General features: G+C 28.5%; 1 protein-coding gene across 11 annotated transcripts in view; it reads right to left on the bottom strand.

The window, feature by feature from the left end:
• Positions 1–53: 53 nt before the first annotated feature.
• Positions 54–17,649, bottom strand: part of LOC111678541 — a 70,087-nt gene continuing 52,491 nt past the window's right edge. For 7 of the 11 annotated variants that reach the window (XM_023439928.2, XM_046955296.1, XM_046955297.1 and 4 more), the window contains 7 exons: positions 4,483–4,632; positions 4,291–4,367; positions 3,908–4,219; positions 3,746–3,840; positions 3,595–3,683; positions 2,167–2,483; positions 54–1,227 (listed from right to left, as the gene is read on the bottom strand). In XM_023439928.2, the coding sequence (XP_023295696.2) occupies positions 1,089–1,227; positions 2,167–2,483; positions 3,595–3,683; positions 3,746–3,840; positions 3,908–4,219; positions 4,291–4,367; positions 4,483–4,632 (1,179 nt within the window). In that variant the 3' untranslated portion in view covers positions 54–1,088. Of the gene's footprint in view, positions 1,228–2,166; positions 2,484–3,594; positions 3,684–3,745; positions 3,841–3,907; positions 4,220–4,290; positions 4,368–4,482; positions 4,633–13,527; positions 13,537–17,649 lie in introns of all 11 variants that reach the window. The other 4 variants (XM_046955291.1, XM_046955290.1, XM_046955293.1 and 1 more) reach the window with 1 other exon arrangement.

The following is a 17,649-nucleotide window of genomic DNA, read 5'->3' as shown; positions in this document are numbered from 1 at the left end:
TTTAATTATTGATTTTTATTATTATTTTGTTTTAATTAATGTCGTTTTTCTTATACTTAAGTCATCACAGTTTGCGGAGCTGAAAAAATTTGTTATTATTTGTTTTTGTTTTGTTTAAATTATTGAGGACTTTTATGTTTTTGTTTTGTTTTGTTTCTTTTCTTTTTTACTTTTGTTATTATTAATTAATTGCAGTTTATCTCCTTGTATATGTAAGTAAATGTATTATTGATGTATGTAATAGGTTGGGTTGTAATTGTAATTGTAATTGTTTATTTGTAATTTTGTTGTTATTGTTTGTTGTAATTGAGTTAATATGAGTATAATAATAGTGTAAAAACTGAAATATTTCTTTAATTTTGTTTTTTTTTTGTTAATTAAATTCTCTATTAGTTTTATTGTTTAATTAATTCGTTAATAGTTTTGTCGGTCTGTCTATCGTTTTATTTTTCTTTTCTTTTTGATTGTGTTTAATTTAGTTTAGTTTAACTGTTGTTGTTGTAATTTTAAATGATATTTGAACTTAAAATGGACTTTAAAGCAACCGCTAGAATAATTTGGTGTTAAAGCATGATATATATATATATATTTAATATATAGTATTTTGGTTTTAATATATATTTTTTTTGAGGAAAAACTTAATAGAAAAATATCTTAGAATTTGCTTAACACTTTAAACAATTGACAGATAAATGTTAAGAAATTCCTATAGAGTAAAGTTAATATATGTATAGAAAAAAAGTAAATATAATATATTAAATGGAACTGTCAAATGTTAAACCATTTTAATATATTTTTCTCTTAAGTTTTAAGTATTTTCTTTAGGTATTTTTTTTATAAAAAGGCTGCTTGAAATAGCAATATATGAGGCTTGAATATAAATAACAATTTACTGCGTTTTACTAATGCTTCTGCTGCTGCTGCTGTTGCTGTAGTTGTTGTTGATGATTAAGATTGATGTTGTTGTTGTAAATAATTCACAGTGTTGCTCTTCTAACACCACAAACACTAAATGCCAACAAATGCTTATGATAATAGTGCAATTGTAGTGTCGGTGTCGATGCCGTTGATAATAATTTTTCTCAGTGTCATGGAGTATTGCCCTCAAATAATGCACGAAATTCACCACTTCTAGGACGGGGTAAACCTTCACGTATTGTTTGTATGGGCTCTGCTATACTTGACATCGAACCATGTAATAGATTTTCTTTGGGATCAATCTCACTGCTGTTGAAATTTAAAGTGAAAATAAATTTTATGTGAATATTTGTATTGAAATTCTAGAGATTTTTCCAAAGTGTTTTGCTTTTTTTATACCCTTCACCTTCGTGAGAAGGGTATATATAAGTTTGTCATTCCGTTTGTAATTTCTATAATATAATTTTCCGACCCTATAAAGTATATATATTCTGGATCCTTATAGGTAGCGGAGATGATTAAGCCATGTCCGTCTGTCTGTCTGTCTGTATGTTTGTTGAAATCAGTTTTTAGAAGACCCCAGATATCTGCGAGATCCGAATCTTCCATAATTCTATCAGACATACGACCGGCAAGAACGCTATTTAAAATCAGCAAAATCGGTCCATAAATAACGGAGATATGAGCAAAAAACCGAGACAACCTCTGAAAATTTCATATAAAATTTAGATTTTTTATTCATGCTCAGACAGAAACTGCAAAAAACAAAAACAAAATACATAACAATACGGTAAATATTGTTATTGTAATTTGTTTATAAAAGCAAAGCAGAGCAAGAGCAGCAGAGCAAGAGTAGCAGAGCGAGAGCAGCACTAATGTTTTGTTATTGGCTAGAAACATGAAATTAAGTATGTGGACCCATAAAAGGGGATTTTTTGGTACTTTTTCGTTTTTCAAAAGGTACTTTTTGAATTTTCTATAATATTGAACCTAGAACCATGAAATTAAGTATGTAGAGCCCGGATTAGGCAAGAACAATACTTTGTCGTTCTACAAAAGGTACTTTTTGAATTTTCTATAATATTGAACATAGAAACATGAAATTAATTATGTAGAGTCAGAATTAGGTGAGAACCCATAAAAGGGAACTTTTTGGTACTTTTTCGTGCATCTACAACAAAGGTGAAGGGTATATCAGATTCGGCATAGCCGAATATAGCACTCTTACTTGTTTAAATATAAACTTACTCATCTTTACATTCCTCCGCTTCAGCGGCTAAAGCATTAACCACCGCTGTTATTGTATTTGATTCTGGATTGCTTAATTGTTCATCTTTTTGTTGCATTATATTCGGATTCTTGCCAATCTTATTAAGACGTTCGGCAGCAACAGTTTCCATTGTTTTTCTCATGAGAGGATATTGGTCCAGCACACAATTGAAATGATCGACACTCAGTGAGAATAGATTACAATATGTTTCAGCTCTCACACTGGCCACACGTCTGGCATTTGTTAGCAAACAAATTTCACCGAAATATGAACCATCCGATAAAGATGTTGCCACCTAAAGGTTGAAATGAGCGTTAGTTTTCGTGTGTAAATATGGACTAGTCTGTGGACTAGTGCATTGACTTTATGGACTAGTCTATAGGCTAGTATATGACATAGTCTTAGACTATGAACTAGTCAATGGGATGGTGCCTAGTCAATTACTGATGAGCTCTAACTAACATGACTATGGGTCCATGATCCATGATGTAATAAATGGTCTAAACTATTGACTAGACTATACACTTGTCAACGAACTTATGTTCGTTCTAGTTCAATGACTTGTAAATGAAGTTGTCAATGGACTTGTCAATGTCCAGTTTATAATTCTATTGATTAGTTTTGAACTAGTGTATGGACTAGTTTATTGACTATTATATGGACTAGTCTATGGACTTGCCTTTTGACTATTATGTGTACTAGTCTATGAACTAACTTATTAACTAGTCTAGTGACTAGTCTTCTGTTTAGTCTAGTAACCAGTCTATTGACTAGTCTGTGGACAAGTCTATTGCTTACTCTATGGTCTACTTTATTGACTTTTCTAGTGATTAGCTTAATGCCTTGTCTATTAACTAGTCTATGGACTACTCTTTGGTCTAGTCTAGTAGCTAATTTATAGACTACTCTATTGATTAGTTTTTTGATTAGTCAATGGACTAGTTTATTCATTAGGCTTTTGATTAGTATCCATGGACAAGTCTATTGCTTAGTCTATTGTCTATTTTATTGACTAGTCTATTAATTAGACTATTGTCTTGTCTATTAACTAGTCTATGGACTACTCTTTGGTCTATTTTAGCTAATCTATGGACTACTCTATTGACTAGTTTTTTGATTAGTCAATGGACTAGTCTATTGGTTAATTTATTAATTAGTTTATAAAGTAGTTATGTTGAAGAGTCTATTGACTTGTCATTTTGGTCAACGATCTGTCTAGTTTATTGATTATACTAAGAATGATGTATAGGCTAGTCTACTGTTTAGACTAAGAACAAATCTATGGAGTACTATATTGCTTATGGATTAGTCTATAAACTAAGCAATTTAAAGGTTTATATTTTCATTTTGTCGCTGTCATAAAATTATTATTATTTTTTTTAATTAATAGATATTTGTAAAATTACCTCTCCATTGGCCATAACAATATCGACCACACCTTCTTGTATAAAATACATTTTGGTACCAATTGTACCTTCTTTTATAATAATATCACCTAGAATTGAAATTTAAACAATTAAGCCAACAATTAACAATTAGAGTTGTAATAAAACTAACCTGGTTGAAATACTTCGTATTTAAGTTTTGTAACAACATCAGAAACGAAATTGGAGTCAGCATTTGCAAAAAAAGGCACTGACGCAACGAGAGATCTGTAATATTTTAAAGAATTAAAGTAAATTCTCTTTTTATATAGAATCGTTTCTTAACAATACTTACCTACAATTATAATTGATAACATCCTCTCTTAATTTTTCGCTCAATTCTCCTAATATACATTCTTCATCGAAGAATTTACCTTGATAACGATGCTCGAAATATTCGGTTATACGTTGACGCATATCGCGCGGTAATTTACGATACGCCATATACTCTTCAACCTGTTTGACCTTTTCGCGATATTGACGCCTACTCGAATCTAAACTTTGAATTAAGTTTGTAGCATGACCCAGGAACAAAGCATAACATGTAGCACCCGATATCATGGATAACATTGTCAACCACATATCGGTTAAGGATTGGGGCGGAAATCTATAATAGAAATTTTTCAATTATTAATAAAAAAATCACAAGCAATTAAATGTAACACAAAGTGAACCCACCTGCCATAACCTATGCATAGCATATGTGACATTGCTTTAAATAAAGCCCATGAATATTGTTCCAGCCAATATGACTCCTAATAATTAGTTTGGTAATTTTTTTTTGTTTTGGTTGTAATTTAAGAAAAAATATATATTTTTTTGGTTCTTTTGCTTGTTTAAATTAGTTGTGATTATTTTGTTAGAACCTACCTGCAATTCATTGATTGATACCCATGAGTTTGAGGGAAAACCTTGTAACATTGGCACTAAAAACTGTAAACAACCACTCCAATGACCAATTAGCAACATCATACATATCAGATTGAAAATTCTCATAAACACCGATGCCATATTTAGAAACTGAAAACATATTGTTTTGGGTTTTTTATATTTTTTTATATTTTGCATTAAAATACACCAATCACCATTTGAGAAATTTTGTGGAAAATTACATACAAAAAAATATATAACATACACAACTAATTTGATTTCGGTTGTAGGCCAGGGAAAAGTTGAGTACTAGGTATTAGTTTCAAAAGTTTCAAAACTAATTGTTAAAGCTAGATTTTTACTATTTTTCTCAATATATTTTGAAAAAAACTTCATGACTTTTCATTCAACTAAAATGTTTTAAAGCAGATACATTTTAATCTAACTTACACAGTAGCAGTTTTGCTAACAATGTCAGCCTGACATTATCCACCCGTCCTCAGTTCTCGTTATTATTTAAAAGCATACTTTTTGGCTTTCTTTATTAATTAAAAATGTTGCAGACTTTTAAAGTTATTATATTATTTTTATTATTTCTTGACTCTTCCCTGGTCCCAACATCAAATTAAGCGTTTCGTGTGTGAGTGTGTCGGAAAAAACCACAAAAATTTTAACATAAAAGTTTTTAAGAAAAATAAAAAAACACTACACAAAGAAATTGTTTTCTTAAAGAATAAAACAAATTCGTTAACGAACGAAAAAGAATTTAAACGGATTTTTTTCAACAAAAATAAATAAACATTAACAAAACAACAACAATAATACAAATAAAAAAGGACACAAACAAATTCAATGCAGCACATTTTTTTGTGGAAAGGTTTTAAAAGGGATGTTAAGTCGTGCAGTTGGTCCAGTTGGTGGGTCTTTTTTAGCTAAAAAAAAAGATTGTCTATAGATTTTTAAATTCTTTAGGGACTATATAGAATCGTGGAGTACTTCTACTACCTGGTCCAAGAGTTTTTTACTTTTCATATTCCTGTTATTGTACGGAGCGCTTCATTTTCTTTAATGGCTTTTGCTTATTGTTGTCAGCATCATATTTGATTCTGTGGAACCCATTCTGTGTTACCATTTCATCCATATAATGCTTCTTTCATTAATGCTTCCTGATCGAATGTAAGACATTGTTTTTTAAAGGCGTTATAAAGTCGAAATTTCTTTTACAAAACGATTTTGACGCCAATTCTTTCATTAAGGGATTTTGTTCGTTATTGTTACTTTTATAGCTGATTCTGGAACCAGTTTCTTCATTAATGACTTCGTAGTTTCCACTTTCATAGCTGGTTCTTTCATAGAACTGTCTCGAAACTAGTTATTTTATCAAGGACATTTATTCTACAGAAATATTAATTCAGTTATAATTTTTGTTTGTTTCGAACCCGAACCGTAGTGTATTTCTACAAAACGGTTCGGAAACCAATTATTTCATCAATGACTTTTGTTTAAAATTGTCTCCTTCGGAAGGGATTCTGTGGAAGTCTTTATTTCTTCTGTAGAACACTTTTTATTAATAATTATAGATCTGAATAGTTACCTTCGTAACTGGTTCTAGGGAAGTGTTATAGAATCAAAAATGGTTTAACAGAAGTGTTTTAAACCATTATTTAAACAGTTTTTTTTTTTTTTTTTGATAAATAAATCATTTTCGAAACTGTTTTTTGAAAGCTTTGGACTGGTCTTTTAGAAGCGTTATAAAACAGACTTTCCATTTACAGGTGTGTTCTGGAATTAATTTCTTCATCAATGACACTTGTTAACAATTGTCCTCTTTATTTTCAGCTTTGGAACTGCTTTTTAGCTAGACCAGTTTGTTTGTTTTTGTTCGAAATTGTCAGCTTCGGAAATGGTTGTTTAGAAGTTTTTTAATGTATGGTCTTAAAACTAAAGTTCAAATTCCTTCTTCAGTTTCATTTTGTTCGTTCATGGTTCTTGTTCGAAATTGTCAGCTTTGGAATTGGTTATGTAGAAGTGTTTTAGATTCGCCATTTGTTCAAAAGTTTCCAATTTTTCTATTAAAAATTCATGTTCGATATTCGCTTCTTCGGATCTGGTTCTTTCGAAATTTGTTCTATACATCCGTTTCTTCACGATGATTTCAAATGTTTATCTTCGGAAGGTATATGGATCCGCCATAGAGTCATATTTATTCTTTAATCATTGATTCTTGTGAAAAATTGTCACTTTCTAAACTGAATCACTTTCAGAAAGGAATCAAAATTACTTTTCAGTTTTATAGAGTCGATATACATAAGTTCCACGGAAATAGTTTGATGAACAAGTTAAGAGCTAGTTCTTTTTTCAGTGATTTTTTGTTAAGATTCTTATTGATTAAAATCGGGTTTTTTAGAATCCAATCAATTTTAGTTGTAAATTGCATGAAAAATCGTATACAGCTTCTATAGCAAGTTCAGGCAAGAGAAGTAATAAATTACAAAGTATACTTATAATATGTAATCCAGACGATATTTTGTAGTCATTGAAAAGTAATTACAATTCTATAACATCATCGAATATTTCGTAACCGGAAAGTAAAACTGATGTTTCAGAACTAATATATGAATCTATTATAGATGTATTATGTAATTACTGTCAAAAGACAGGATTCCTAGAAAACTTGTTAGTTGTTGCAATAACATTTTAGAGAAGTAGTTCTAGAAGTGATGTAAACGTCAATAGTCATATAAATGCTAAATAAAAATGTATTCACTTTCATTCTATATTTCTATATTATGTTTTCACAAAATGGAATCGTTAGAAAAGAAAAAGCATTTCCATTACGTTTCAATTTATAACGTTTGTGTGTATTCAGTATTACGATCGTAAAGTTCATTTTTGTTAACTGTTATTTTAGTGTCGTAGTGATTTATTTCATTTCACCTTTAAAACGGTGCATGTTCTGTTGTGTGTAAAATAATCCCTTAAAACCATATTTAACATTTGTTAACAAATTATAATGTGCTGCATTTAATATATAATAAAACAAAGCAAACAATTAATTGCATGTTGACCAATCCATAACAAAAAAAAAAAAAAATAAACAAAAGATTTATTTAAAACAATAAAGTAAAACTGATTTTAAACTATTATAGCCGCTGTTAGACATTTAAAACTTGATTTTTTTTCTCGTAAAATTATTTGTTTTAATATTTTTTTTTTAAATTTATAAAAGTTTTAGTAAAAAAAAAACACAAACTAATATTAAAATTTATTTAGAAATCAATTTTTCAATTTACAATCAGTGTTGTATGGTTGTAAGGTAGTACATATGACATAATTTTTAAGTATTCAACCCTATTCTGTAATTCGATTACGCAACGATCGAAAAAAAGGTATTCCAACAAAAAACTGAATCGTAAGAAAAAAAAGAAGTAATTACATTTCGTTTCAATGCTTTACGAACGTGTGTATCCTGCGTTACTATCGTATCTACATTTTCGTAAGTTTTTGTTTATGTGGCGGGGAATCGAATCGAAATGCCGAATACCAAAGTTGCCAAACGGAGAAAATTTCGATTCGTATTGAAATGCAGAATAGGGGGTATTGATTTGTTTTTTTTTTTTTTATTTGAAAATTGTTCATGACATACAACTATACGACATCTATTGTAAATTGAACAAATGTTTTTAATTCACCTAAGTTAATAAACTCAAGCGTTTTTAGTATTTTTATTGTAGGGAACAATTAAAATTTAATACAAAATAATTTTGGTTTTTAGTAACTTTTTTTTTATTTGCACTTAAAAAGTAGTTACAAGATCATTACAAACAATTTTGGTTTGTATGATCTTTGTGCTAAATACACTGCCACAAAAAAATCAAATAAGAAGAAGAAGACGACAACATACATTCATACATTTTAAATACATACATTCATTCAGTTTTAATAACATTTAAAAAATATAAATCTAATTATTTAATTAAATAATAAAAATAGAGTTAATTTTTCATTTTGAAATTAAGCTTGAAATAAAAGTAAGAAAAGTAGGAAATTAAGAAATTCAAGAGAAATACAACTACAATAAAAACTACGTTTTTTTAATTAATTAAAATTCAACTACTTGTACCATCACTACTGCTAAAGAAAACATTTCAATATATATATGTTTTTTTAATATAAAGGTCCTTTTTATAGCTAAAATAAGGACCTTTTCTAAATTGTACACTAAATATTGCTAAAGAGAGTATGTATATTAGTTATTAATTACTATTTAATTAATTCATCGATTCTGCACAATCTAGTTGTTGTTATTAGTAGTAAGTATTTGTTTTTGTTTTAATCAAGTGTTACTTCTTAAAGAGAGTTGTGTTTACGTTGGATTCATATTCTTATTACTCATCAAATTGCAACAACATTACAGAGGGTTTCAAATTAACAGTTTTTGAATTACAACAATTTCTATATCAAAAAAAGATAACGGTGCTATGCTTTTTTTTTAGACATAAACCGGCGCTTTAAAAGTGTTATTTCTTTATTTTTTTTAGCAAAGCTGTAATATTTACAAAAGTTTTTTTATTTTTTTTTTTAATTTAATAAGTTACGCTTAAATAAAATAAATAAATGCCATAGTCACCACATCATTAATATTAATTTTTAAAATTTTCTTTTCAAAATTATGATTTTTCTTCGATTATTTTGTATTAATTTGAATTTGTTCCAGAGCTGGGGTAGGAGTGGGGGTGCAAAAATCAAAATCATAAAAAAGCAATTTCTTATGTATAAGACAAAAACAAATAAACAAATTATGTTGGGAAATTACAACAAGTATAAAACTAAATAATTGTTTAACTTTAATTTTAAAAAAAAATATTAACAAATCTCCTGAAAGATTTGTTTTTAAGATTTTTTTTTATTTTACCATAAATCTAAAAATAATATAAATTTTGTCATGATTTTTGTCTGCTGCTACTTATTAACATAACATACTGTTTTCTATGTTTTTTTTTACAAAACAAAAACTTATAAGATTTATAAATGTTTTAAATAAAAAATTATTAACATTTTTATATCAGCTTTATAAAACTTTAATAGCCTGCTTTACTCTTATATAAAGTATTTAATTTAAATAATTTCTTCATTTAACTACAAAATTTTCTTATTTTCTAGAACTATTTATTTGAAAATACTTAGCATTTTCCTTTTATTCTACTATCTAAAGCTCTCTGTTTAAAAAATATAGAATCGAAACATTACTTTCTAATGCAAATAGTCATGACGTTTAGATATCTTTTTAATTTTCAAAATTTATGTTATTACACAGAGGGAAAAAATTATACACGCCTGGTACCAAATTATTTAACAACATCCGTTGTCAAAGAATATACATACATACATACATATATACATACGTATGTAACAACGTTGCGTTATCAACATTGCAACAATTCGTTATCGAAATCTAAATTGTATACACAACTGTTGTCTAAAAGTCTTTTTTTCTTTTCCCCCCGTTGATTCGCCCCTAATCTACAGAGACCTTCAAGCATAACAAGACACCTTCAAGCATATTCAAGTAATTTTGTCGGTAATTCGGTCCAAATAGCTATATACCGTTCTTGTTGTACCAGGAAGCCAATCGATATCCCATTGGCTACGAAAAGATAGACAACAAGCTTAAGTTTGTTTTTTTTAAGGTTTACTCTCTCGCTTACAAAGGGGACACTTATGCGGCGATTAACTTTACTTTCGGTTACAAAGAGTACATCCGTAACGAAAGACGGATATCCAACAATCAGGTGGAAATCACTATCTTTTTCGGATACATTGACTATTTGTCTAAATAATACTGACGATGTGCGCAATGAACCAAACATAATTTCCTTCAGATAATGACTTGAAGGTAAACTATTCACTTGTAAAATTGTGCATAAATAACCTTAATATTAACGTAAAGTACTTGCTCCCATATAACGCCAACTTTAAAAATTCACCTTTTTTCTATCGAATTGTGAAAATATTTCGGAATTGAGTTGAAAAAACTACTTAAATGCCTTACCGTTAGAAATAAGTGGCACTGTGGGTCGACTAGGCCTGATATTGTAACTTGTTTTTATACCCTTCACCTTCGTGAGAAGGGTATATATATGTTTGTCATTCCGTTTGTAATTTCTATAATATAATTTTCCGACCCTATAAAGTATATATATTCTTGATCCTTATAGATAGCGGAGTCGATTAAGCCATGTCCGTCTGTCTGTCTGTTGAAATCAGTTTTTAGAGGACCCCAGATATCGGCGAGATCCGAATCTTCAATAATTCTATTAGACATGCTTTCGAGAAGATCGCTATTTAAAATCAGCAAAATCGGTCGGTAAATAACGGAGATATGAGCAAAAATCCGAGACAACCTCTGAAAATTTCATCAAAAAATTGTTAAAAAAGCAACAAAAACACGTGTACATCTTTTTCTATGTACACCTGTGTGTGTAGATGTATTTGGTTTTATTCAGCTGTGTATTTTTTTTGTATGTTTGGAATCCAAACATACAAAAAATACAATGTTTACCAGCAATGAATCAGAGGTCGAAGTCGACCAGCTTCGAGTCGGAGCATAGCCGCCGCCGAACTATATTTAGTTGCTTGAGCCGCCGCCGAAACATTCGGCTTAAATCGACTCAAATTTTTTTAATGTTTTTATTAACTAGACTTTAAAATTCACTATGGTGAAGGGTATATAAGATTCGGCACAGCCGAATATAGCACTCTTACTTGTTATTATTCTACCCTTTCCAATCGAGTTTTTGAATGATTCTGGAAATAGATATAGTTTTATAAAACCATGGATCAGTTATGAAATCAGTTCTTTTATCAATATGAAGTGATTTGTGTTACAAATTTTTAACTTTGAAATTGTCCTAAAAAGTAAAATTATTAGATTAAGAACTGAATTTATAAAATCATCAGGTACCAATGAATCTTCAATATAATTGGTAGTATCAATAGTTCTTTCAGTGATTATGTTGTCTTGAACTAGTTATTTTATCAACGACTTTTGCTAGAAATTATATATGCTTCGGAGCTGATTTGGAAAAGACGACTTTCCATGTTTTTAGTTAAATAAAGAAAAAAAACTTTCTTGGAAACAAGCTTGAACTTGTTATTATTGTTGCTATTAGTAGAAGTCTCTGGACTAGTCCACGAACTTGTAGTCATTGATCTAGTGTAAACACTAGTCTATGAATTAGTCTGCGGAATATTCTGCGGACTAGTCTATGAAATAGACTATGACATAGTCAATGAACGTGTTTATAGACTAGTTTATAAAGTTGTCTATGAACTAGTTTATGAACTAATCTACGGACTAGATAATAAACTAGTCTGTAGACTAGACTATGAACTAGTCTGTAGACTAGACTATGAACTAGTCTATAGACTAGACTATGAACTAGTCTGTAGACTAGACTATGAACTAGTCTGTAGACTAGACTATGAACTAGTCTAAAAACTAGTCTATGAAATAGCCTATAATCTATGAACTAGTCTATGGATTAGTCTGTGGACTAGTCTATGTACTAGTATATGTACTTGTCTGTGGACTACCCTATGGATTAGTATATGGACAGGTCTGTGGACTAGTCTATGAACTAGTCTATGGACTAGTCTATGAAATAGTCTGTGTTCTAGTCCATGAACTAGTCTATAGACTAAAGTAGTTTGCGGTCTAGTCTATGGACTAGTCTATAAAAATGTGCATGGACTAGTCTATGAACTATAGACTAATCTATGACTAGTCTATGGATTAGTCTATGAACTATTCTATGGACTAGGTTATGAACTAGCCTATGGACTAGTCTATGGACTAGTCTATGAACTATTCTATGGACTAGTCTATGCACTAGTATATGACCTAGTCAATAAACTAGTTCTGTCTATGAATTAGTTTATTAACTAGTGTATAAACTAGTCTATGGAGTAGTCTATGAATAAGTGTATGAAATAGTCTATGGACTAATCTTTATACTTGTATGAACTAGTCTGTGGACTACCCTATGGACAGGTCTATGAACTTGTCCATGAACTAGTCTATGGAATAGTCTATGAACTAGTCTGTGTTATAGTCCATGAACTAGTCTATAGATTAAACTTAATTAAATTAAAATGTGTATGGACTAGTCTATGAACTAATCTATGACTAGTCTATGGATTAGTCTATGAACTATTCTATGGAATAGTTTATGAACTAGTATATGGACTAGAGTATAGACTGTCCTAGGTACTCGTCTAAAGTCGTTATATGACGAACAAAAGTGATTTTATTAGCACTATATAATAGTGGTGTTCATGAAATCTTACAATTTTCCATTTTACGATGGGATTATGAGGTGACATTTATAAAGCTTTACTACTTATATAATGATTCCTTTAAAAATATGGTTGAAATAGAAAAGTAACTTTACAACTTAATTGTAAAAACAAATAAATATTTATATAAGTATAAAATTTTTCAAAATTTTCTCACATTACGATGACCTAATGCTAAACCTCAATAACTTTCTATAGAGCATTTAATGAAAGTGTTGACTGGACCTACTTATGCTTACACTATAATAATAAAAATAAAATTAGTTTTTTAGCTAAAAGCACTTGAAATTTTTCATGAATTACCACTAATGAAAAACATATGAAACCTTAACTTCTTTGTAAAACTAAAATTATATTTTTTTGTTTTTTGTAAATATTAAATTTTCCAAACTATTATTAAAAACTTCTTAAATAAAATTAATGCATGCTATATACAAATAAAAGTTGTAAATTTTTTTGTTGTTGTTGGTAAATTTAAATATACATTATTTGTTGTTTGAAAAAAAAAAAAACAAAAACAATTTTCCAAAATTAAAAACTAATGGAAAATCATTATTAATTAATCTTTGTTAATCTCAAAAAATTTGACAACCATTTGTTTTATTCTTACCATAATAAAGTTTGGATTTCATTTGTGTTGCAAAATATGCGAATTATGTGACGCGTTCAGAATGTCATTGAACTTACCGAGTGGAACTAGGAAAAACAATAAAATGGAAAATCAAATGATTCAATGAAAATTAACCATCATTATTTTGTGTTAAAATATCTTTTAATATTATTATTTTTTTTAATATCAAAAAAATATATATTATTGATCTTATTAGATGTTGGATGTAAAAGAAAACAGATCAAACACGCAAAATAAAATACACAAACATTTATTTACTATATTTATTTCTATCTACTTTGAACTTTGAAAGATTGTTTTTTTATGTTAGTTGTTGTTTTTTTAATTTCCTTTAAACATTTTGATTATTTAAAAGAAAAAACACTTTTTGTTTTATTAAATATTACAAAATTTCTCATTCAGACACAGACAACATCGCAGCTGTTGAGCAAATATATATATATATAACTACCTATTATATCTATCTCTTTCCCTAAGTATTTTCTGAATTATTGAATGTTAGCTAATCTTCTAAATCTTGTAACAGTTTTTATTACACTCATTATCGTAATAATAGGTTTTACTCCAATATTTTTAGCATAGTCTTTTTATCGAAATCGGTTTAACATCGAATATTTTGTCTGAGGGTGTTATCTTTATTGGGTCCCGAAACACTTAAAACTTGATAGAACATTGTTTTAGAACAGTTATGTGTTCAAAATGGATCAGGTCAATTATATCTATTTATCAAATAATATACTAGATCTGATCTGATCTAATGTTAAATTTAAGCGTTTAAAGTAAATTATAGTGGTGTTTCTTCTATGAGGTCCAGGTCTTGAAAGGTCCTACCAAAATATGCTAGTTGAAAATATTCGGAAAAAGGTTTTTTTTTTGTTAGGTTTGGGACAATTATGGACCGACCTCTATGATATTTTCTCATAGATATTGTGTCACTTGTTAGTGTGTCATAGCGCCAATGAGCAGTATAGTCGTTTTGGTGGGTCATAACGTCCATTGACATTATGATACGCTACCGAATAGGATCTTAAAGTATACTAGATCAGATCTGGTGAGACGCGTCTTTTTAGGGACTTAATATTAGTTCTAGGCCCTAATATATGCCATAGTTCTTAACAGAACGTGCTAGTTAAACGATATTCGGAAAATAGTTTTGTGATGATTTACAAAACTTAGAAGAGGTTTTAAGTTAAAGTTATATTCTAGAATAGACATTTTATGAGTCCATAGTGTCAGGAATTCATCGAACTTCTGTTAATTTTTATTAAACGGAAAGGCGAAGTAGTCTAGTCTAGTTTAACCTATTCGAATTCGTTCGTCTTTAAGTCAAAGATGTTATAACCATATTTTAAAGATTTAATGGCGACTATTAGTCTGCATAAAGGCGAGGGTCGATCGAATAGCATTAAATTGACTCGGAATGCTTTTTTGGATCTTTTTGTGAAAATGTATATATATTATTAAAAAATTCGATTTTTCACTTAAAATTATATTTTCAATAAAAATTCGTTTTTTAGTAAAATTCTCTTTTTAGTAAAAATTTGTTTTTTCACTAAAAATTCGTTTTTCTACTAAAAATTAGTTTTTTCACTAAAATTGGATTTATCACTAAAAATTCACATTTTCACTAAAAATTCACATTTTCACTAAAAATTCACATTTTCCCTAAAAATTCACATTTTTACTAAAAATTCACATTTTCACTAAAAATTCACATTTTCACTAAAAATTCAAATTTTCACTAAAAATTCACATTTTCACTAACAATTCAAATTTTCACTAAAACTTCAAATTTTCACTAAAAATTCACATTTTCACTAACAATTCAAATTTTCACTAAAACTTCAAATTTTCACTAAAAATATACAGAAGGACAGGTCTGTTGGCAAATTTTAGAACTTTTTCTAACTAACTAACTAACTAACTATCAAATAGAGTGAGTATATATCCAGATAAATCACTAAATTTTGATATAATGTATTTGCCTAGCAAGTTGCATATTAAGTTTCTCTTTGAAAGAAGACGACAAGTTAATGTTCTTGATTTCAAACAATCACATACGCAAAGCCCATCTACGCTGAGATAACAATTATTAGAAGATTAATTGGAATAAGGTTCATTGTTTCTGAAGGACTTGTTCTTAAAGCATATTTTATTCCAATACATGCTGTTGTCCGATCTTTCCCCATTTTGGTTTAATCGCAATCAGAGCGGCCAGTACTACCTGTACTACCGTTAATCGATCGGGACTCCAAACTAGTGGTGTCTAATTTATTTTCGGCAATTTTTTGAAAAGATTTTAGCTGGGATTATAATTTGGTACCACGTGATAGTCAGCGGGACAGAAGACTGCTACACGATGAAGTCAATAGTTCAGTGCTGTTGCCGAGACAACAGATACCCCGCATACTAGCGACAGACTAAGCGTGTGTTGCTAATGATGATGTGTTGGTCTCAAGGGTATATGAAATGGATGTATGTAGAAATTTGCGGGATTCACCTATATATGTATTTAGAGTGATGGTTTTGGATGGTAAGAAGTCTAAGTGTTCGCTTAGAAGTTGTAAAAGTACGACCGTGAAATAAGGCCAACATAGCAGGTGTTTACTCAAGGCACTACGATATATCAGAACTTTATATATGCATGTAGTTGGTTAAAGTCCATCATGTCACTGAACCATACATAATTAAACATACATCAGATGTAATGAATTGAGCAGTTCTATCACAACGGTAGGTCAAAATTTAGAATGTTGTTGTAAATTGGTAATAATAACAATACTGTGTGGATTTTTTAAGAATGCCTTTTTAAACCTATTATTAGGATCATGAGTGTAAATCATGAGTGTAAAAATACTTTTATTTACAACACACAAAGTGTCATTAAAACTGACATCTCTTAAAACAAACTGTCAGCTGGCCTAAGATTTCTAACAACTAACTGTTGAACAAAAAACAAAAAGTTTGTGGCCTTTTATGTAATGATTTTAAGAATTCTATAGAAAACAGTATGTTTTTTAATATTCACATTCGATTATACAGGATAATGATAATAATAATAAATTAGTTTTTTTGTTTGTTTTATAAGTAAATACAATAAAAATAAATAACCCTAGTATTGTTTTAAATACTCAATTACAATATTACTCGAATTACTTTCAAATTTGTTGTTAGTAAATTAATATAAATTAAGAAAAAAAAAATAATATATATATAGTAGTAGTAGTAGTAGTAAGTAGTAGATACAAATCATATATATATTTACAATCCTTCACCAGTATAGTCAAATCAAATGCATTTTGGTGATTTTACAAATCAAAAAGCAATTCACAAAAGAAACAAACAATTCGTGTAACAAAAGCATTAAAACCAAATATTTTTTTGTTGTTTTTTTCATTTTCTTTTTTTTTTACTTGTTGTGAAAAAACTAAATTAAATTAATTTCTTGTTAAGAGTCAATTTCAAATGGAACATTTAAACAAAAACAAAAAACTTAAATATATAGTTTAAAAATAATAATTTAAGGAACAGTATTAAGTTTTTATTATTTATGACGTTCAAAAAAAAAAAGCGTAAGCAACTACACAATATAGAAACAAAGGGGCGGGGGGAGCTTAAAAACAAAACAAAACATTAATTTGAAATTGACTCTCATAGTTTGGGTTTTTGTTATGTAAAACAAAAACAAATTTCAAGTATTTTTTTGTTGTTAAAAAAAAATTAAGTTTTTTTTTTAATTGAAGTGACAATTGAAAAAATTGAAAATAATTAAACAATTAATTGTAAGAATTATAAAATTAATTGCGTTTGGTTCAGTTTGTTTTGTTCGTCATTAAAAGCATCAAAAAATGAATGCATTTCAAAATCAAGAACTTCTAGAGAAAAAAATGCAGTCAACAAAAATTACATTTAAATTTAAAATAAAGCAAAAATATTAATTAATAAATAATTAAATTGTAGAAAAAAAAACAAAGCAATTTCAAAAAATCTTAAAAAGTTTAAATACACAAATAACAAAATATTAACATAATAATTAGTAAAAACAAATTGAAATAAAAATCATTTAGAATTTGTCACATTCCTGGTACACAAATCAATCAACCAATTAAAATATTAATAACAATTAAAAAAACAAAAAGTATAATTAAAAAAATACAAGAAATTGTTGTTTTTTGTTT

Source organism: Lucilia cuprina, chromosome 6 (genome assembly GCF_022045245.1).
Source record: "Lucilia cuprina isolate Lc7/37 chromosome 6, ASM2204524v1, whole genome shotgun sequence".
Classification (NCBI taxonomy): Eukaryota; Metazoa; Arthropoda; class Insecta; order Diptera; family Calliphoridae; genus Lucilia; species Lucilia cuprina.
The sequence above is the reverse complement of the archived record's forward strand: the minus strand, read 5'-3'. Positions and strand labels throughout refer to the sequence as shown.